General features: G+C 42.5%; 1 protein-coding gene across 1 annotated transcript in view; it reads right to left on the bottom strand.

The window, feature by feature from the left end:
* Positions 1–7,625: 7,625 nt before the first annotated feature.
* LOC145408447 (uncharacterized) overlaps positions 7,626–24,080 on the bottom strand; it is a 63,161-nt gene continuing 46,706 nt past the window's right edge. Inside the window, exon 3 of the mRNA XM_080279176.1 lies at positions 7,626–7,768. Coding sequence (XP_080135302.1) covers positions 7,626–7,768 — 143 coding nt within the window. The remainder of the gene's footprint in view (positions 7,769–24,080) is intronic.

The following is a 24,080-nucleotide window of genomic DNA, read 5'->3' as shown; positions in this document are numbered from 1 at the left end:
CTAATAGTAGTGTAAGTCGTTCTTTCTGTTGTTCAGAGCAGGAGTGTCAACTCTTCGTCCTCTATGCCTTCATTTGCGCGTCTTTCTTACAAGTTGAATCAAGCTCTGCCGGCCCCCTATATAATGAGCTCAGTCTCTGCATTAGATGACACTTAGATCTACTCCTTATACTGTTCACATCTCTGTCTCCCCCTGTACAGTATAATCTTATTATGATTGCTCAGGAAGTCTCCAGCCATCTACATGCTCTATAATTTGAGTATACAGTAAGTGTTACCATTTTTCTTGTACTGTATAGCCTAAGGCGTTAATTCGTAAGCCTGGAAAAAGTTTTTGTGATTCACATTGTTTCCATGCTGTCAACCAGTATTAGTAATATTTTCTCTCTGTAATAATATTATATATTACTTTAACTGAGCATTATCTGGTTTTCTCATTTAATCAGGGCTTAGATAAATTTGCTCTTGCTAATTTCGTGTTAATAGGGGCTATTACAGTTAACTATATATGTAAAGTTTTTGCCATTCCGTTATCCTTATGAGTTCTGAATGTTTAGTTGATAGTTTGAGCATTAAACTTTAACTTGTAATTTTACCTAAGTCTTTTGTTTTGAACCCGGAACTTTGTGGGACAGTAGTGATTTTAGTATTCTCACTTGAAGTGTTCATTATCTCTCTCTTTTATTGTTACATGCCATCTAGATGCTGTATAATTTGAGTATATGTGTTATTATCATTTTTCTTGTACTGTATAACCTAAGGCGTTAATTCTTAAGCTTGGTAAATTTTTTGTGTTTACATTGTTTCCATGCTGTCAGCCAGTATTAGTAATATTTTGTATCTGTAATAATATTATATCTTGCTTTAACTGAGCATTATCTGCTCTTCTCATTTTATCAGGGATTACTTAGATAAAGTTGCTGTTGCTAATTTCGTGGTAATAGAGGCTATTGCAGTTAACCATTTATGTAACCTTTTTGCCATTACACCATCCTTATGAGTTCTCAATGTTTAGTTATTGTTAGTTTCAGCATTAAACTTTGTAACTTGTAATTTTACCTAAGTCTTTTGTTTTGAATCTGGAACTTTGCTTGGGACAGTACTGATTTTAGTATTCTCAATTGAAGTGTTCATTATCTCTCTCTTTTATTGTTACATGCCCTATGATTTCATCATCCTTTGTATTATTCTAATGTACAGTATGCTGCATGTTTGATCACGATTCGCCACGTGGCTTCCATAGTGACCAGGCTTGCGAGTTCTACCTCACTCACCCCTTCTCCCCCTTATAGTAGAGTAAGTCGTTCTTTCTGTTGATCAGAGCAAGTGTCGGCTTTTTGCATTCTCTGTAGCTTCATTTGTGCATCCTTCTTGCAAGTTTAGAATCAAGTTCTGCTGGCCCGTATATAATGAGCTCAGTCTCTACATTGGTGCCACTTAGATCTACTCCTCATTTTGTTCACATCTCTGTCCTCCCTGTATACTATATTATTATCTTTGTGAGTGTAAAGTCTCCAGCCATCTAGCTGCTGTATAATTTGAGTATTAATGTTATTACCATTTTCTTGTACTGTATAGCGCGAGGCATTAATTTGCTGGAGCCTGGTAAGGTTTTTGTGATTCATGTAAAGATTTTAATGTCAGCCAGTATTAGTAATATTTTGTATCTGTAATAATAATATATCTTGCTTTTAACTGAGTATTATCCAGTTTTCTCATCTTATCAGGGCTGACTTAGATAAATTTGCTCTTGCCACAATTCGTGTTAATAGAAGCTATTTCAGTTAACCATATATGTAACCTGTTTTGTCATTACATTATCCAATATTTTGAGTCCTTAATGTTTAGTTGTTAGTTTGAGCATTAAACTTTAACTTGTAATTTTACCTAAGTCTTTTTGTTTTCAACCTGGAACTTTTGCGGGACAGTAGTGATTTTAGTATTCCTCACCTTGAAGTGTTCACTATCTCTCTCTGTTCCGTAACACAAATTTGGCGACCACACCAGGATATTTAGGATATTATCATAATTGATATTGCTTGATATTTTGTGACTGATTTTTTCATGATGTCTACTATTACTACCTGCCTCTTGATGAAGCTAAAAGATTTTTTGTCAGAATGTGCAAACAGTGTGTGATGTAGAAGCAGAACAGAACAAACAATCAACTTAAGCTTGTTGCTCAACAATTGGGAACTGCTGTTCGATCTCATCATTCTAGAGATCAAATTGTTGAAATGATTAATAAAAGCTTCTTTAATGTAACTCCCCCAGATGAGCAAACAAACGCTAATTGAAATAGATAAGATTACATCTAGCCCACTGCAGGAGGAGCTCGTGCTAAGGAGGATGAGTTTCAATCTCGTCTGGGAAGGAGGCTGAGTTTCAGGCTCGTGGTAAGAGAGGCTGAGTTTCAGGCAAAAGTCTCAGGAGCTTGAGGTCTCAGGCTCGTATTCAGAGGGGCACAGGCACAGGCTCAGGCACAAATTGAACTTGCTGATTCAGACAGACCATGAGTATCGCATGAAACAAGGTGGAACTGGATCATCTAGCTCTGATGATTAAGATGTTTCACTAAACATTCAGAACTCATAAGGATAACGGAATGGCAAAAACTTTACATATATAGTTAACTGTAATAGCCCCTATTAACACGAAATTAGCAAGAGCAAATTTATCTAAGCCCTGATTAAATGAGAAAACCAGATAATGCTCAGTTAAAGTAATATATAATATTATTACAGAGAGAAAATATTACTAATACTGGTTGACAGCATGGAAACAATGTGAATCACAAAAACTTTTTCCAGGCTTACGAATTAACGCCTTAGGCTATACAGTACAAGAAAAATGGTAACACTTACTGTATACTCAAATTATAGAGCAGCTAGATGGCTGGAGACTTCCTGAGCACTCACAATAAGATTATACTGTACAGGGGGAGACAGAGATGTGAACAGTATAAGGAGTAGATCTAAGTGTCAACTAATGCAGAGACTGAGCTCATTATATAGGGGGCCGGCAGAGCTTGATTCAACTTGTAAGAAAGACGCGCAAATGAAGGAATAGAGGACGAAGAGTTGACACTCCTGCTCTGAACAACAGAAAGAACGACTTACACTACTATTAGGGGGAGAAGGGGTGAGTGAGGTAGAACACAGAAGCCTGGTCATTATGGAAGCCACGTGGCGAATCGTGAACAAACATGCAGCATACTGTACATTAGGATCATACAAAGGATGATGCAATCACGAACAAAACTGTGAAATAGGTTAGAATTATACAAGGGATGATGAAATCATAGGCTATGTAACACCTCCCCACAAAAGAAAAAGAAATTTACAAAGGAAATTTCGTATTACTCTAAAACAATCCGTCTAAAGTCTAGATAAGCAATCTGGAATAACATTTTCTTTCCCCTTGACATGTTGTATGTCTAATGAATACTCCTGAAGAAGTAGACTCCATCTTGTCAATCTCTGATTTTTATCTTTAAACTTACTAACTAATTTCAGTGGGTTATGATCGGTATAAATGACTATGGGGTCAAAACCAGAACACAAATAAAATAATAAACGCTGTAAACACAAAATCAAGGCCAAAAGCTCTTTCTCAATAGTTGAGTAGTTCTTTTGAGGTGGATTGAACTTCTTACTCTAATACGATACAGGGTGTTCAATACCCTGATCATCCTCTTGCAGCAAAACAGCCCCAGTTCCGGTATCACTTGCGTCAACAGCCATCTTAAAAGGCTTAGCAAAATTTGGAGTAGTGAGCACTGGCTGACATTAGCGTAGCTTAAAGTTTACTGAAAGAGGATTCGCAGTTATCGGTCCAGACAAATTTAACTCCCTTTTTCAGTAGGTCTGTAAGTGGTGATACAATAATTGAAAAGTTAAGAACATTTCTCCTGTAATAACCTACCATTCCCAATAATCTTTGTAGCTCTTTCCTACTTTTAGGTCTGGGAAGATCACTTATAACCTGAACCTTAGGTCCTGGTGGTGCAACGTGTCCATCACCAATTACGTACCCAAGGTACTGAACTTTAGCTTGACCAAACTCACTCTCTGATAAATTAGCTACAAGATTAGCCTGAACCAAACGCTCAAAAAATTTACTGACATGGCATAGGTGATCTTTCCAGTTGTCACTGAAGATTAATAGATCATCAATTTAAACAACACACCCTGCCAACATTCATGAGCTTCTGAGAAGTGGCTGGTGCATTCTTCATACCATATGGCATTACTGATCATACAACAGTCTTTCCTAGTGTTACAAAACACGAGATCTCCCTAGCACGTTCAATCATAAGTACATGCCAGTATCCCTTTACTAACTCAAACTTACTTATGGACCTAGCCTTTCCGATCATGTCTATGCAATCTTCCACGCGAGGGAGAGGGTAAGTGTCTGTTTTGGTTATCTGATTAACACGTCTGTAGTCGATGCAAAGCCGCTGCGACCCACCTGGTTTAGGGACTAGAGTGACAGGAGAACTCCTCTCGCTCTGACAGGGCTCAATCACCTTGTGGTCCCACAGGTAGCCAAGCTCCTTCTGGATGAGAGGAACTTTCACTGGGTTCACACGGTAAGGAGGCAGTTTAATTGGCTTTGCGTCTCCAACATCGACATCATTCATCAACAGAGTAGTTCTTCCTGGAGTGTCACGGAACACCTGCGGGTACTCCTGCAGTAATGCCGAAAACTCCTGCCTTTCCTCGGGAGCTAGATGAGAAAGCTTAGTCTGTAGATCATTCATGATATCAGGATTCTTCCCCAAACTATCACTCAGGCTCATACTGCATGGGAGAACTTCACTTGCAGACTCGGGTGGAGCAGCTACAGCGCAGACTGGGTTATTTTCGTCCCGCCTGTGATATAACTTTAGCATGTTGATGTGACAAAGTTGCCTGTTCTTTCTACGATCTGGTGTGGCGATGACATAGTTGACATCACTGAGTTTCTTCTCCACGAAATAAGGATAAAGGTCTTCCATTCGTTGTATTTGCCGCAGAGAATCTCCAAATGAATCACTGGGCTTGGCGTAACCTGGACTTCTTATCATACCAAGTCTTCATCTTCTCCTGAGCAGCTCCTAAATTCTTTCTCGCCAGCTGTAAAGCAGTAAAGAGCCATTCTTTGAACTTCATCACATACTCCAGCAGGTTGACGTCATCTTCCTCAGACAGCCAGCATTCCTTGAGTAGCTTAAGGGATCCTCTTACTTCATGGCCAAACAGTAGTTCAAAGGGTGAGAAGCCCAGTGATTCATTTGGAGATTCTCTTGCGGCAAATACAACGAATGGAAGACCTTCATCCTAATCTTTCTGATGTTCCAAACAGTATTTCCTGAGCATTGATTTGAGTGTTTGATGATATCTCGTCAACGCTCCTTGGGTCTGGGGATGGTAAGCTGAAGACGTGATCTGGGTGATGCCCAACTCTTTCAGAGACTGCTTGAAAACATTTGACATGAAATTACTTCCCCGGTCTGACTGTACCTCCTTGGGCAGACCAAACTTGGTGAGGAACCCTAGCATTTCTTTAACCATGTTCTTTGCTGAGATATTTCTAAGTGGAATGGCTTCAGGATAACGAGTAGCCATATCAATCAGGGTCAACACATAAGAAAATCCTGAAGGCAGGAGTTTTCGGCATTACTGCAGGAGTACCCGCAGGTGTTCCGTGACACTCAAGGAAGAACTACTGTGTTGATGCATGATGTCGATGTTGGAGACTCAAAGCCAAATGACAGGTGTGACAAGACTTACAATACCAGGAAACATCTCTGAAGATACCTGGTCAGTAAAAGTGTTTCAAAATGCGTGCCACAGTCTTCCTCACTCCACGGTGTCCTGCCAAACTGGAATCATGAGCCACTCTAATGATATCCTGCCTACAAACAAGAGGGATGACAACTTGATGTACAACCTCCCATTCACAGTCGGCTGATGCTGTTGGGGGGTCTCCACTTTCTCATAAGTACTCCTGACTTTATATAATAACAAGTAGAAGCACCAGCTGACTCTTCCCCACTGCAAGCAGAGTTAGCTAGACCTTTCAACTCAGGGTCAGCAACCTGCAACTCAACCAACTCTTGACGAGACAAATTATCAACACTACTGGGTACTGCCTCATCTGGTGAGTGGTCCAAATTAGCAAGAAAAGTGTCAGCTAGGATAACATCATCATCATCATTATCCTCTAAGTCACCAGTAACTTTAGACAACCCTTGTGCCAGCACATGCAGAGAACACATCAGGGACATCACAATCCTGGGTCGCAGTCACTGGTTCACTAGACAACTGAGAAGCTGGACACACCTGACTTCCACCAATATCATTTCCAAGTAAGAAAGTTACACTTGACATTAGGAGTGTCTCAACCAACCCAACCATAACGGAACCATTAATAAAACCAGACTAAATTCACTCTGCACAGACAGACAGAGAAGTAATTATTCCCTACATCTTGTAAGATTACAGTTTCATCAGAGGAATTAACATTAGAGCCTAGAATACTGGTCAGCATAAGGGATTGGCAAGCACCAGTATCACGATATATTTTAACTGTCATTATTGTCCAGAGGACTGACAAATCCATCAGACAGGAAATTAGCACATGAACTCTTGAGAGTGTCACCCACGTTACTGCTGAAAAGAGGAGCTTCGTCACGAGAATTTAATTCAACCCTAAAAGCAGGTTCAGTTAACTCGGTTCAAGAATTCTGCGAACTGTCAAGGGTGGACACTAGACCAATTGACTGAATATTTAAAGACTTTTTGTTCACATCACGCTGTCTCCTGAAACATTTCTCCATAGTATGACCAAGCTTACTACAATAAGTACATTTACTTTTCTGAAATCTAGAGGTGGAGCTGGTATTTACTTCCTGAGAAACATCATCATTATTCTCTTTCCTGTTACCTGTACTCTGAGTAGAGGCAACGTACTTACTCTCAGCTTTCCTCTTTTCTTCAGAATATCTCTTGAGTGAAAATATATTCATCAGCTAAAGCTGCAGCATGAGACAAATTATCTATTCTTTTCTCATCAAGATATAGGCTTACATCTTTATTAATACACCTTTTGAAGTCCTCCATCAAAATCATCTGCTTAAATTTATCAAAATCAGGTTACATTCTTAGAATTTAACCACTGCTCTAACAGATCTTTGATTTCTGCATACTCAACATGGGATTGTTTATCTTGCTTATAAGTTGTCCTAATTTTACTCTATAGGCTTCAGGAACAAGCTCATAGGCCTTAAGAATCAAGCTCTTAACTACATCATAAATACCAGATTGATCCTGAGGCAAAGATGCATAAGTTACTTAATGTACAGTATGCTGCATGTTTGTTCACGATTCGCCACGTGGCTTCCGCCAATTAAAACCTGTAGCTACCCTCTAAAACAACTGAAAATACTTTGTTAAATCAGATTCATTAAAAGGAGGGACAAGTTTAACATTTTTAGTTACATCAAAATCATCAGAGCTAGATGATCCAGTTCCACCTTGTTTCATGTGATACTCATGGTCTGCCTGAATCCTAGCAAGTTCAATTTGTGCCTGAGCCTGTGCCTGTGCCTCCTGAATACGAGCCTGAGACTCAGGCTCCTTAGACTTTTGCCTGAAACTCACCCTCTTTACCACGAGCCTGAATCTCAGCCTCCTTAGCACGAGATTGAAACTCATCCTCCTTAGCACGAGCCTCCTGCAGGACTCGATGTAACTTATCTATTTCAATCTTCGTTTGCTCATCTGGGGGAGTTACATTAAACAAGCTTTTATTAATCATGTCAACAATTTGATCTCTAGAATGATGAGATCGAACAGCAGTTCCCAATTGTTGAGCAACAAGCTTAAGTTGATTGTTTGTTCTGTTTTCTACATCACACACTGTTTGCACATTTGACAAAAAATCTTTGGCTTCATCAAGAGTAGTAATAGTAGACATCATGAAAAAATCAGTCACAAAATATCAAGCAATATCATTATGATAATATCCTAAATATCCTGGTGTGGTCGCCAAATTTGTGTTACGGAACAGAGAGAGATAGTGAACACTTCAAGTGAGAATACTAAAATCACTACTGTCCCGCAAAGTTCCAGGTTGAAAACAAAAGACTTAGGTAAAATTACAAGTTAAAGTTTAATGCTCAAACTAACAACTAAACATTAAGGACTCAAAAGGATAATGTAATGACAAAACAGGTTACATATATGGTTAACTGAAATAGCTTCTATTAACACGAATTTAGCAAGAGCAAATTTATCTAAGTCAGCCCTGATAAGATGAGAAACCGGATAATGCTCAGTTAAAGCAAGATATATTATTATTACAGATACAAAATATTACTAATACTGGCTGACATTAAAATCTTTACATGAATCACAAAAACCTTACCAGGCCTGCAAATTAACGCCTCGCGCTATACAGTACAAGAAAAATGGTAATAACATTAATACTCAAATTATACAGCAGCTAGATGGCTGGAGACTTCCTGAGCACTCACAAAGATAATAATATAGTATACAGGGGAGGACAGAGATGTGAACAAAATGAGGAGTAGATCTAAGTGGCAACTAATGTAGAGACTGAGCTCATTATATACGGGCCAGCAGAACTTGATTCAACTTGCAAGAAGGATGCACAAATGAAGCTACAGAGAATGAAAAGCCGACACTCCTGCTCTGATCAACAGAAAGAACGACTTACTCTACTATAAGGGGGAGAAGGGGTGAGTGAGGTAGAACACGCAAGCCTGGTCACTATGGAAGCCACGTGGCGAATCGTGATCAAACATGCAGCATACTGTACATTAGAATAATACAAAGGATGATGAAATCATAGGGTATGTAACAATAAAAGAGAGAGATAATGAACACTTCAATTGAGAATACTAAAATCAGTACTGTCCCGTAAAGTTCCAGATTCAAAACAAAAGACTTAGGTAAAATTACAAGTTAAAGTTTAATGCTGAAACTAACAACTAAACATTCAGAACTCATAAGGATAGTGTAATGGCAAAAAGGTTACATAAATGGTTAACTGCAATAGCCTCTATTACCACGAAATTAGCAAGAGCAACTTTATCTAAGTCAGCCCTGATAAAATGAGAAAAGCAGATAATGCTCAGTTAAAGCAAGATATAATATTATTACAGATACAAAATATTACTAATACTGGCTGACAGCATGGAAACAATGTAAACACAAAAAATTTACCAGGCTTAAGAATTAACGCCTTAGGTTATACAGTACAAGGAAAATGATAATAACACATATACTCAAATTATACAGCATCTAGATGGCAGGAGACTTCCTGAGCACCCACAATAATAATATACTGTACAGGGGGAGACAGAGATGTGAACAGAATGAGGAGTAGATCTAAGTGTCAACTAATGCAGAGACTGAGCTCATTATATAGGAGGCCGGCAGAGCTTGATTCAACTTGTAAGAAGGACGCGCAAATGAAGGCATAGGGGATGAAGATTTAACAATCCTGCCCTGAACAACAGAAAGAACGACTTACTCTACTATAAGGGGGAGCAGGGGGGAGTCAGGTAGAACACGCATGCCTGGTCACTATGGAAGCCACGTGGCGAATCGTGAACAAACATGCAGCATACTGTACATTAGGATCATACAAACGATGATGCAATGACGAACAAAACTATCACAAGTTCGAATTATACAAGGGATGATGAAATCATAGGCTATGTTACACCTCCCCACAAAGAAAAAGAAACTTACAAAGGAAATTTATTACTCTAAAACAATCTGTCTAAAGTCTAGATAAGCAATCTGCAATAACATTTTCTTTCTCCTTGACATGTTGTATGTCTAATGAATACCCCTGAAAAGTAGACTCCATCTTGTCAATCTCTGATTTTTATCTTTAAATTTACTAAGGAATTTCAGCTGGTTATGATCGGTATAAATGACTATGGGGTTAAAAACCAGAACACAAATAAAATGAAAAATATCGTAAACCCAAAATCAAGGCCAAAAGCTCTTTCTCAATACTTGAGTAGTTCTTTTGAGGTGGAGTGAACTTTTTATTGTAATAATATACAGGGTGTTCAATACCCTGATCATCCCCTTGCAGCAAAACAGCCCAAGCTCCTGTATCACTTGCGTCAACAGCCATCTTAAAAGCTTTAACAAAATTTGGAGTAGCGAGCACTGGCTGACTGAATAGGATAGCTTTAAGTTTACTGAAAGAGGATTCACAGTTATCGGTCCAGACAAATTTAACTCCCCGTTTCAGTAGGTCTGTAAGTGGTGATACAAGAATTGAAATGTTAAGAACAAATCTCCTGTAATAACCTACCATTCCCAAAAATCTTTGTAGCTCTTTCCTACTTTTAGGTCTGGGAAGATCACTTATAACCTGAACCTTTGCTCCTGATGGTGCAACGTGTCCATCCCCAATTACGTACCCAAGGTACTGAACTTTAGCTTGACCAAACTCACACTTTGATAAATTAGCTACAAGATTAGCCTGAACCAAACGCTCAAGAAATTTACTGACATGGCATAGGTGATCTTTCCAGTTGTCACTGAAGATTAATACAACATCAATTTAAACAACACACCCTGCCAAACCCTCTGTTACAACATTCATGAGCTTCTGAAAAGTGGCTGGTGCATTCTTCATACCATATGGTATTACAGAACATGCAAAAGTCTTTCCTAGTGTTACAAAACATGAGATCTCCCTAGCACGATCAGTCGTAGGTACTTGCCAGTATCCCTTTAACAAATCAAACTTATGTAAATAGCCTTTCCGATCTTGTCTATGCAATCTTCCACGCGAGAGAGTGGGTTAGTGTCTGTTTTCGTTATCTGATTAACACGTCTGCAGTCGATGCAAAGCCGCTGTGACCCACCTGGTTTAGGGACTAGAGTGACAGGAGAACTCCTCTCGCTCTGACAGGGCTCAATCATCTTGTGGTCCAACAGATAGCCAAGCTCCTTCTGGATGAGACGAACTTTCACTGGGTTCACACGGTAAGGAGGCAGTTTATTTGGCTTTGCGTCTCCAACATCGACATCATGCATCAACACAGTAGTTCTTCCTGGAGTGTCACGGAACACCTGCGGGTACTCCTGCAGTAATGCCGAAAACTCCTGCCTTTCCTCGGGAGCTTGATGAGAAAGCTTAGTCTAGAGATCATTCATGATATCAAGATTCTTCCCCAAACTGTCACTCAGGCTCATACTGCATGGGAGAACTTCACTTGCAGAGTCGGGTGGAACAGCTACAGTGCAGACTGGGTTATTTTCGTCCCGCCTGTGATATAACTTTAGCATGTTGATGTGACAAAGTTGCCTGTTCTTTCAACGATCTGGTGTGGCGATGACATAGTTGACATCACTGAGTTTCTTCTCCACGAAATAAGGACCACTAAACTTGGCCTGAAGAGGTTGCCCATGCAGTGGTAGCAGAATCAAAAACTGATCTCCTGGCTGAAAGTGGCGTAACCTGGACTTCTTATCATACCAAGTCTCCATCTTCTCCTGAGCAGCTCCTAAATTCTTTCTCGCCAGCTGTAAAGCAGTAAAGAGCCATTCTTTGAACTTCATCACATACTCCAGCAGGTTGACGTCATCTTCCTCAGACAGCCAGCATTCCTTGAGTAGCTTAAGGGATCCTCTTACTTCATGGCCAAACAGTAGTTCAAAGGGTGAGAAGCCCAGTGATTCATTTGGAGATTCTCTTGCGGCAAATACAACGAATGGAAGACATTTATCCTAATCTTTCTGCTGTTACAAACAGTATTTCCTGAGCATCGATTTGAGTGTTTGATGATATCTCGCCAACGCTTCCTGGGTCTGGGGATGGTAAACTGAAGACGTGATCTGGGTGATGCCCAACTCTTTCAGAGACTGCTTGAAAACATTTGACATGAAATTACTTCCCCGGTCTGACCGTACCTCCTTGGGCAGACCAAACTTGGTGAAGAACCCTAGCATTTCCTTAACCACATTCTTTGCTGAGATATTTCTAAGTGGAATGGCTTCATGATAATGAGTAGCCATATCAATCAGGGTCAACACATAAGAAAATCCTGAAGAAGTCTTAGGAAGAGGGCCCACAATATCCACCAACACACGGGTGAATGGCGCCTCAAAAGGAGGAATGGGAACTAGAGGTACAATCTTTTCGGTCTGATGACACTTCCCCACAACTTGACAGGTGTGACAAGACTTACAATACCAGGAAACATCTCTGAAGATACCTGGCCAGTAAAAGTGTTTCAAAATGCGTGCCACAGTCTTCCTCACTCCACGGTGTCCTGCCAAACTGGAATCATGAGCCACTCTAATGATATCCTGCCTACAAACACGAGGGATGACAACTTGATGTACAACCTCCCATTCACAGTCGGCTGATGCTGCTGGGGGTCTCCACTTTCTCATAAGTACTCCTGACTTTATATAATAACAAGTAGAAGCACCAGCTGACTCTTCCTCACTGCAAGCAGAGTTAGCTAGACCTTTCAACTCAGGGTCAGCAACCTGCAACTCAACCAACTCTTGACTAGACAAATTATCAACACTACGGGGTACTGCCTCATCTGGTGAGTGGTCCAAATTAGCAAGAAAAGTGTCAGCTAGGGTAACATCATCATCATCATTATCCTCTAAGTCACCAGTAACTTTAGACAGCCCTAGTGACAGCACATGCAGAGAACACATCAGGGACATCACAATCCTGGGTCGCAGTCACTGGTTCACTAAACAACTGAGGAGCTGGACACACTTGACCTGACATTGGGAGTGTCTCTACCAACCCAACCATAACGCAACCATTAACAAAACCAGACTAAATTCACTCTGCACAGAGGGACAGAGAAGTAATTATTCCCTACTCCTTGTAAGATTAGTTTCATCAGAGGAATTAACATTAGAGCATAGAACACTGGTCAGCATAAGGGACTGGCAAACACCTGTATCACGGTATATTTTAACTGATTTCCTGTCATTATTATCCAGAGGACTGACAAAACCATCAGAGAGGAAATTAGCACATGAACTCTTGAGAGTGTCACCCACGTTACTGCTGAAAAGAGGAGCTTCGTCACGAGAATTTAATTCAACCCTCAAAGCAGGTTCAGTTAACTCGGTTCAAGAATTCTGGGAACTATCAAGGGTGGACACTAGACCAATTGACTGAATATTTAAAGACTCCTTTTTGTTCATATCACGTTGTCTCCTGAAACATTTCTCCATAGTATGACCAAGCTTGCTACAAAAAGTACATTTACTTTTTTGAAATCTAGAGGTGGAGCTGGTATTTACTTCCTGAGAAACATCATCTTTATTCTCTTTCCTGTTACCTGTACTCTGAGTAGAAGCAATGTACTTACTCTCAGCTTTTCTATTTTCTTTAGGATATCTCTTGTGAGTGAGAAGATATTCATCATCTCCCCGCTGAGGTTGGTCACCTTGACGTGGTGGCGGGGCTTGAAGCGTGGCTGGCAGTGCCACCTACTTTGGAGGCATGCCTACCTTTGTAGGGTTCGGCATTTGTCAGTGTCGTGGACCAAGCACCCCCTACATCACTGGTAGAGGAGGCCTACTGGTGATGTCAGTCCCTGCCCATTTGCCATCTAGGGCAGGACTGTTGCCTCCCCACGTGTTTGCCGTGCGTGGCGTCCCGTAATGCTGGGAGACGGGAGTCCTGGAGGTTGAGTGATGCTGCATGGTGCGCCCTGCAGCTAGCAATACACCTCTTTGGTCCCTTATTCTGGCTAGACGGGTGGCCTGGTTGGGCCCGACCAGGTCAATCGGCTGGTCACTGGCTAGCCATCCAGGCTAGTCAATTAGTGGCTTTAGGGTCAAGCGGGCACTGGGGGACCTGGTGGCTCCTATCGTCCTGGAGTCACCCTTGTCAGGGTCCCTTGGTGGTTACCTGCGTATACTTTCCCACTACCTCTGGGGTCGCCAGTGGTGTTTTCCCTGGCATATGGCCTCCCCTTGTTGGGCTCCATGGTGGGTGGAGGGGTGGGGGAATGAAGGTAGTTTTCTTATTATGGCTGCTAAAATTTCATCTGTTGACGACCCTGGTTCTGTCCCTGACCACCCTTTACAATCTCCCTCCTGTGCGCCTCTTGTGACTCTGGCTGGTGAGACCCATATTGCCACCCTGGATCCATACCTACCTGGTTCCAGTGGTTTACGGTCAGCGGCCACTACAAAGAAGAGCCGGACACAGACAACAACATATAGTGGACATGCCCGTGAGGTCCTGCCGGGTGTCTTTGAGAGGGTTGACTTCGCAAGGTACTACACCATTCGTACTTTGGATGGTCAACCTATTGCGAATTTGGATATTTTTACGGTTCATCGGCGAATCATGTCAATCTGTGGGAGGGAGCCGTAGATTTCACCTCAGGGGGATGGTAGCCTACTAGTGGAGGTTACATCCCCTGAAGAGGGTTCCCGGCTGGCTGTCCAGTGTAAGGACCCGGATGCGCTGTTTTCTTGTGTCCCTCATGCTTTCTTCAATCAGTGTCGAGGTGTTGTTTTCTCCAAAGACTTACTTCGCTACAGTGAAGAGAAGCTACTTGAAGAACTTCAGGTCCACAGGGTTGTCAAAGTGGAGAGGTTTCGGAAGAAGGTTGATGGTTTACTTACCCCAACTCCATCCTTGTTGCTGACATTCGACTGTACTGTTCTGCCTTCATCCATAAAGGTGGCTTGGTTGTCCCTTAGGGTTAAACCCTTTGTACCAAATCCACGACGCTGCTACCACTGTCAGATGTACGGGCATGTTGGGCGAGTCTGTCGTCGTTTGCAACAGGGCCTCCCAGTGGTGTGTGTCAGTTGTGGAGAATCCACTCATGCAGGACAGGACTGTCCTGGACCTGTTTGTTGTTTGCACTGTGGCGAGGCACATCCTGCTTCATCTAAAGACTGTGCTCGGTTTTGCTTGGAGAAGGAGATCCTCCTCATCCGTAATCGTGACAAAATAAGCTTTTCTGAGGCCAGGAGTAGAGCCATGTCATCTGTTTTCCGTAACGGAGTGTCTTATGCGTCAGTTTTGTCCGGTCATAGCCGTCCTCATCGACCTGTCCAGCAGCAGACTCGAGTTCCTCCTGTTGTGTCAGCTCCTATGCCTTCATCTGTTGATCCCATGCCAGTGCAACAATCTTCCGCACTTGAGATGGTTGCCGCTACAGTTCAAGATTCGACCTCTACATCTATGGTATCCCCTGTTAGTCATGGTGCACATTCTTCATTCGCTAAACGTCATCGTGGTTCCTCAGAGTCTTTGAGTCTTGAAGATCCTCCAAGCAAGGTGTCGGTCGTGGAGTCCACACCCTCTGTAGTCACTCCATCTGTGCAACAGCCCTCAGACCCTGCTTCTGGGTCTTCGGGGGCTTCTGGGGTGTCAGGTCAGTCTGGCACCTCTTCCTCCGGGGTATCGGATGTTCCTCCTCCGGTTACCTCTGAGGATCCTGTCCTGCCCCCTCCACGTTTGGAGGCCAGGACCCCAATCCCTCCTGCTCGACCTCTTGGTTCACTGGGGGCCCCGGGCAGGGTTCGGAGTAGCTCTTCCTCTCCTGCTGGGCAGCGACGGGTGTCTGTGAAGTCTCCCAACACTTCGCAGACCCCAGGCCCTCGTTCTAGCCATGCTGCTGCCCGTGACAAGGCCCTTCGTGGGCGTATCCGCATTCCCAAGAAGATTGTCTCCCAGGGTCGCTCAGTGGTTTCCACTAAGTGACCCTTTCTTTTGGGTATATAGTTCCTCCATTTTAATATTTTTAGTATTTTTTTTTTTTTTTTTTTTATGGTTTTCTGTTTGTCCCTCTCCCCTGCCCCTTTTTATTTCAATAGTTTTAATGGCTAATATTATTCAATGGAACTGCCGTGGTTTACGAGCCAACTGGGAGGAACTCCGTTGGCTTCTGGCTGAGTATTCACCTGTGTGTGTTTGCCTACAAGAGACAATGGTTGGTGATGCTGCACCTCCCAGTCCACCTGGTTACCAGGTTTTTTATTCAGATCCTCTTCCTGGACAGGGTCATGGTGGGGGTGTGGCTATTCTAGTACGCAGTGACATACCTTTCACTGCTGTGAATCTTAACACTCCACTGCAGGCTGTTGCTCTCCAGATTTTCCTTCCCCGTCATTATACTGTGTGCTCTTTGTACCTCCCTCCTAGTGCCATTATTCAGAGGGTTGATCTTGAAAATCTTATTCGTGCACTTCCCTCACCCTATTTCTTGCTGGGTGACATGAACAGTCATCATCCCTTGTGGGGTGGCTCCACAGCTGACTCTAGAGGTACTATGTTAGCCTCCATTGTGGAGGATGTGGATCTGTACATTTTAAATTCTGGTGAAGTTACTTACTTCCATAGTCAAACGGGTATTTTTACTGCTATTGATTTGTCTCTGTGCTCTGCAGGGATAGCCCTGAATTTTACATGGGCTGTGTTACCAGACTTACATGGCAGTGACCACTTCCCTATTTTATTAAGATCGACACAGAGCGAGCCTCGGAGTCGTCTTCCCCGTTGGCGCTTGGATAGGGCAGTCTGGCCGGTTTTTGAGGAGCTGTGTTCCCCGAGCCGATGTGTGGAGGATTTTGTCAGCACTGATGCTGCTGTTGATTATTTCACAGACTTACTTTACTCGGCGGCACTGCAGAGTATTCCGAGAACAGCTGGTCACTTTCCTCGCCGTCCAGTTCCCTGGTGGACCAATGAGTGTGCTTCTGCTATTCGGGCTAAACGTGCTGCTTTCTCCCGACTTCGTCGTCACCGAGGTGACCCTGGCTACTTAGTGGCATATAGGAGGGCCCGAGCTCATGCCCGGCGGGTTATGAAGGAGGCTAGGAGGAAGTCTTGGGCGTCATTTGTTTCTTCAATTTCTTCACAGACTCCTCTCACGAAAGTGTGGAAACGGGTGAGGAAGATTTCAGGGAAATTTCCCGTTCCCTCTCCTCCTGTTTTATCTCGTGCAGGTGTGGTGGTGGCTCATTCTTCGTCTGTTGCCGAGATATTTGGCTCATTTTGCTAATGTCTCTAGGAAGGACACCTCATCCCCGTCGGCACGCCGCCGACGGCACCTGGAATCCTTGGGCATTAGTTTTCCATCTACTGCAGAGGAGTCGTATAATGTTGCTTTTCTGCTTCTGAACTTCAGACGGCATTGTCACAGTGTCGCGACTCGTCTCCAGGCTTGGATGATGTCCCATATGCCTTCTTACACCACTTGCCTGATGCAGCCCTTCATTTTCTGTTGTCACTGTATAACAGAATTTGGTGCACTGGTGGGTTTCCGACCTCATGGGGTGTTGCTGTGGTTCTCCCCATCCCTAAGCCGGGTAAGGATCACTTGCAGGCCACTAATTATCGCCCAATCTCGCTGACATCTTGCCTTTGTAAGGTCCTTGAAAAAATGGTGAATAGTCGGCTCATGTGGTACTTAGAGAAGGGTGGTTACTTGTCTCCAGTCCAGTGTGGGTTTCGGAAGATGCGGTCGACCACAGATGCTCTCCTTTCTTTAGAATCTTCCATCTGCCAGGCTTTTGCAACTAACCAGCATCATATCACAGTGTTCTTTGATTTGGAGAAGGCGTACGACACTTCCTGGCGTCATGGTATATTACAATCACTTTATGAGTTTGGTCTCCGTGGGCGACTCCCCTCTTTTATCCGGGAGTTTTTATCTAATCGAATTATTCGAGTCCGAGTTGGGAGTGAGCTGTCTACTGCACATCCCCTTGAGGATGGTGTGCCACAAGGGAGCATACTAAGTGTTACCCTTTTCGCAGTGGCAATTAACAGCGTTATTTCTGTGCTCCCTGATGGTGTTCGTGGCTCTCTCTATGTTGACGATTTATCAATCTCTGTCACTGCCTCACGGATGTCAATGGCAGAAAGGAGGATGCAGATGGCTCTCAACCGTGTCTCTAGATGGGCTGATGACCGAGGTTTTCGATTTTCCTTCAAGAAGACCGTTGCCATGCATTTTTGCCGCATTCGTGGAGTCCACCCTGACCCAAACCTTTTTTTAGACGGGCGTCGTATTTCGTGTTTAAAGGAAACCCGGTTTTTAGGGCTGATTTTTGACAGCCGGTTGACTTGGGTCCCTCACCTGAGGTACGTAAAAGCTGAGTGTCTCAGAGCATTGGGTCTCTTGAAAGTTTTAGCGCACACGTACTGGGGAGCTGATCGCAAGACCCTCCTCCTCTTGCATCAGTCTCTGATTTTATCCAAACTTCATTATGGATGTGAAGTTTATTCTTCTGCCTCAGAAGCCCGGCTTCGTAGTTTAGATTCCATACATCATGCTGGTGTTCGAGTTTGTTGGCTGATGCTGGTGTCCTTCCTCTAGACTTCCTCCGTTCTTCCCTTTTGATGAGATGTTGGTATCGCTTATCTCGTCTCCCAGACTCTGTGTCCTTTGTCAAGGTCTCTCAAGATTCTCGGTCACCTATTTTTGCCACTCGGCCATCCTTTCCAAAGCCCTTTGGTTTCAGGGTGCAGTCAGTTATGTCTAGCTTCTCTGTTCCTTCTGTGCCGATCACTCCCCACCGTGTCCCGAGGGTGGGCTACTGGCTTCTCCCCAGGGTGACATTTTGTCGTTTCATCTCATCCAGTAAGGCCTCCCTTCCGTCTCAGGTTTTATTTTCTCTGTTTTTACAGCATGCCTCTTCTCATGGGGACTCCATACCAGTTTATACTGATGGATCCAAGTCTGATGCGGGTGTGGGCTTTGGTGTGGTGTTTCCCACCTTCTGTCGAGGTGGGAGCCTCCTATGACTGCTTCTGTTTTTACGGCTGAGCTGACTGCTATTTTATTTGCCCTTCAGATTCTCTTCACTCTCCCCCACACTGCTTTTACTGTTTTTAGTGACTCACGAAGTGCCTCTTTCTGCAATGGAGTCTTTTAATCCCTCTCATCCTTTGGTTTTATCCATTTTGGAGTGGCTTTTCCTTTTAGGGCGTCGTGGACGTCGTGTGGATTTCTGTTGGGTTCCAGCTCATGTAGGAGTGGCAGGGAATGAACGAGCTGATCAGCTGGCCAAGGCGGCAGCGGCTCGTCCCCCTCTTGCACAGTCTCCTCTGTATCGTCTGCCTGCTGCAGATATGCGCTCCTGTATTGCCTCCAGAGTTTGGTGCTGTTGGCAGGAGCACTGGGATGCTGTAGGTGCCAATAAGTTGCGCTCGATTTGCCAGAAGGTGGGCTCATTCAGTTACCAGGGCTTCCCTCGTCAATGGGAGACTGCTTTGTGCCGCCTCCGCATTGGCCACACCCGTTTCTCTCATGGCTTTTTAATGGAAAGGGCTCCTCCTCCATTCTGTGATGACTGTCTGGTTCCCTTGACTGTTCGGCACCTGTTGGTGGAGTGCCCTAGTCTTGAGGATTTGCGTCGTCGATTCCTCTCTGACCACCAAACGGATGGTGGTGTGTATCATCTTTCCTCTGTGCTTGGGGAGGATGCCTGTGCCTTGGGAGGGGCAACCCTCTCGTTTGTGAAGGAGGCAGGACTTTTTAAGGATATTTAGAATTTCTCCTTTTTGATTGTGTGGTTTATCCTCTGTTTTTTGTTTTTACTTTTTACTTCTTTGTTATACGGCGGCATATGACCCTGGCAGTTGCGCCGCCATGATTATTATGAAAAAAAAAAAAAAAAATATTCATCAGCTAAAGCTGCAGCATGAGACAAATTATCTATTCTTTTCTCATCAAGATATAGGCTTACATCTTTATTAATACAGCTTTTGAAGTCCTCCATCAAAATCATCTGCTTAAATTTATCAAAATCAGAAGTTACATTCTTAGAATTTAACCACTGCTCTAACAGATCTTTGATTATTGCATACTCAACATGGGATTGTTTATCTTGCTTATAAGTTGTCCCAATTTTACTCTATAGGCTTCAGGAACAAACTCATAGGCCTTAAGAATGAAGCTCTTAACTACATCATAAATACCAGATTGATCCTGAGGCAAAGATGCATAAGTTACTTGAGCTTTACCGGTGAGAACACTCTGAAGAAGTACTGGCCAATACTTTTAGGCCAATTAAAACCTGTAGCTACCCTCTAAAACAACTGAAAATACTTTTTTAAATCAGATTCATTAAAAGGAGGGACAAGTTTAACATTTTTAGCCACATCAAAATCATCAGAGCTAGATGATCCAGTTCCACCTTGTTTCATGCGATACTCATGGTACTGCCCTACAGATCCTAGCAAGTTCCAATTTGTGCCTGAGCCTATTGCCTGTGCCTCCTGAATACGAGCCTGAGACTCAGGCTCCTTAGCACTTTCCCTGAAACTCAGCCTCCTTAGCACAGGCACTGAAACTCGGCCTCCTTATCACGAGCTTGAAGCTCATCCTCCTTAGCACAGGCCTCCTGGGAGTATAGATGTAACTTATCTGTTTTAATCTGCGTTTGCTCATCTGGGAGAGTTACATTAAACTAGCTTTTATTAATCATGTCAACAATTTCATCTCTAGAATGATGAGATCGAACAGCAGTTCCCAATTAATTGAAGCAACAAGCTTAATCTGATTGTACTGTATTCTAAATCACACACTGTTTGCACATTTGACAAAAAATCTTTGGCTTCATCAAGAGTAGTAATAGTAGACATCATGGCAAAAATCAGTCACAAAATATCAAAGCAATATCATTATGATAGTATCCTAAATATCCTGGTGAAAGTCGCATCAAATTTGTGTTACGGAACAGAGAGATATAGTGAGCACTTCCAAGTGAGAATACTAAAATCACTACTGTCACGCAAAGTTTCAGGTTCAAAACAAAAAAGACTTAGGTAAAATTACAAGTTAAAGTTTAACTGTGCTCAAACTAACAACTTAACATTAAGGAGTGTAAAGGATAATGTAATGACAAAACAGGTTACATATATGGTTAACTGAAATAGCTTCTATTAACACGAATTTAGCAAGAGCAAATTTATCTAAGTCAGCCGTGATAAGATGAGAAAACAGGATAATGCTCAGTTAGAACAAGATATATTATTATTACAGATACAAAATATTACTAATACTGGCTGACATTAAAAACTTTACATGAATCACAAAAACCTTACCAGGCCTGCGAATTAACGCCTCCCGCTATTAACACGAAATTAGCAAGAAAAATGGTAATAACACTTATACTCAAATTACACAGCAGCTCGATGGCTGGAGACTTCTTGAGCACTCACAAAGATAATAATATAGTATACAGGGGAGGACAGAGATGTGAACAAAATGAGGAGTAGATCTAAGTGGCAACTAATGTAGAGACTGAGCTCATTATATACGGGCCGGCAGAACTTGATTTAAATTGCAAGAAGGACGCACAAATGAAGCTACAGAGAACGAAAAGCTGACCCTCCTGCTCTGATCAACAGAAAGAACGACTTACTCTACTATAAGGAAAGAGAAGAGGGGAGTAAGGTAGAACACGCAAAGCCTTGTCACTATGGAAGCCACGTGGCAGATCGTCAGTCCAAACATGCAACATACTGTACATTAGAAGATAATACAAAGGATGATGTAATCTTAGGAGTATGTAACAATAACAGAGAGAGATAATGAACACTTCCAATTGAGAATACTAAAATCAGTACTGTCCCACAAAAGAGTTCCAGATTCAAAACAAAAGACTTAGGCAAAATTACAAGTTAAAGTTTAATGCTCAAACTAACAACTAAACATTTAGAACTCATAAGGATAGTGTAATAGCCAAAGGTTTACATATATGGTTAACTGCAATAGCCTCTATTACCACGAAATTAGCAAGAGCAACTTTATCTAAGTCAACCCTGATTAAATGAGAAAAGCAGATAATGCTCAGTTAAAGCAAGATATAATATTATTACAGATACAAAATATTACTAATACTGGCTGACAGCATAGAAACAATGTAAATCACAAAAACTTTACCAGGCTTAAGAATTAACGCCTTGGGTTATACAGTACAAGAGAAAAATAGGTAATAACTTACTGTATACTCAAATTATACAGCATGTAGATGGCAAGAGACTTCCTGAGCACCCACAATAATAATATGCAGTACACCAGGGGGAGACAGAGATGTGAAGAGAATGGGGAGTAGATCTAAGTGTCAACTAATGCAGAGACTGAGCTCATTATATAGGAGGCCGGCAGAAAACTTGATTCAACTTGTAAGAAGGACAGCATAAATGAAGGCATAGGGGATGAAGATTTAACAATCCTGCCCTGAACAACAGAAAGAACGACTTACTCTACTATAAGGGGGAGCAGGGGGGAGTGAGGTAGAACACGCAAGCCTGGTCACTATGGAAGCCACGTGGCGAATCGTGAACAAACATGCAGCATACTGTATATTAGGATCATACAAACGATGATGCAATCACGAACAAAACTATCATAAGTTCGAATTATACAAGGGATGATGAAATCATAGGCTATGTTACACCTCCCCACAAAGAAAAAGAAACTTACAAAGGAAATTTATTACTCTAAAACAATCTGTCTAAAGTCTAGATAAGCAATCTGCAATAACATTTTCTTTCTCCTTGACATGGTGTACGTCTAACGAAAACCCCTGAAAAAGTAGACTCCATCTTGTCAATCTCTGATTTTTATCTTTAAATTTACTAAGGAATTTCAGCTGGTTATGATCGGTATCAATGACTATGGGGTCAAAACCAGAACACAAATAAAATGAAAAATACAGTAAACCCAAAATCAAGGCTAAAAGCTCTTTCTCAATAGTTGAGTAGTTCTTTTGAGGTGGAGTGAACTTCTTATTGTAATAAGATACAGGGTGTTCAATACTCTGATCATCCCCTTGCAGCAAAACAGCCCAAGCTCCTGTATCACTTGCGTCAACAGCCATCTTAAAAGGCTTAGCAAAATTTGGAGTAGCGAGCACTGGCTGACTGAATAGGGTAGCTTTAAGTTTACTGAAAGAGGATTCACAGTTATCGGTCCAGACAAATTTAACTCCCCGTTTCAGTAGGTCTGTAAGTGGTGATACAAGAATTGAAAAGTTAAGAAAAAATCTCCTGTAATAACCTACCATTCCCAAAAATCTTTGTAGCTATACTACTTTTAGGTCTGGGAAGATCACTTATAACCTGAACCTTGGCTCCTGGTGGTGCAACGTGTCCATCACCAATTGCATGCCCAAGGTACTGAACTTTAGCTTGACAGAAACTCACGCTTTGATAAGTGGCTAGAAGATTGGCTGGAACCAAACGCTCAAGAAATTTACTGACATGGCATGAGTGATCTTTCCAGTTGTCACTGAAGATTAATACAACATCAATTTAAACAACACACCCACCAAAGCCTCGTACAACATTCGCGAGCTTCTGAAAAGTGAGCTGGTGCATTCTTCATATCATATGGCATTACAGAACATACAAAAGTCTTTCCTATCTATCTATCTATATACCAAGGCTGCTTCCCCCAAGGAAAGTCTTTCCTAGTGTTACAAAAAATGAGATCTCCCTAGCACGATCAGTCATAGGAACATGCCAGAATCCCTATAACAAAACAAACATACATATGTACATAGACTTTCCCATCATGCCTACGCAATCTTCCACGAGAAGGAAAGGGTTGGTGTCTGTTTTGGTTATCCACTGATTAACACGTCTGTAGTCGATGCAAAGCCGCTTTGTGACCCCACCTGGTTTTAGGGCTAGAGTGACAGGAGAACTCCTTTCGGCTCTGACAGGGCTCAATCATCTTGTGGTCCAACAGATAGCCAAGCTCCTTCTGGATGAGAGGAACTTTCACTGGGTTCACACGGTAAGGAGGGAATTTATTTTGCTTTGCGTCTCCAACATCGACATCATGCATCAACACAGTAGTTCTTCCTGGAGTGTCTACGGAACACCTGCGGGTACTCCTGCAGTAATGCCGAAAACTCCTGCCTTTCCTCGGGAGCTAGATGAGAAAGCTTAGTCTTGAGATCATTCATGATATCAAGATTCTTCCCCAAACTTCATCACTCAGGCTCATACTGCATGGGAGAACTTCACTTGCAGACTCGGGGTGGAACAGCTACAGTGCAAACTGGGTTATTT

The sequence above is a fragment of the Coenobita brevimanus genome, chromosome 77 (assembly GCF_032717465.1).
Source record: "Coenobita brevimanus isolate Jiangsu-jjx chromosome 77, ASM3271746v2, whole genome shotgun sequence".
NCBI lineage: Eukaryota > Metazoa > Arthropoda > Malacostraca > Decapoda > Coenobitidae > Coenobita > Coenobita brevimanus.
This window is presented reverse-complemented; position numbering and strand designations above follow the sequence as displayed.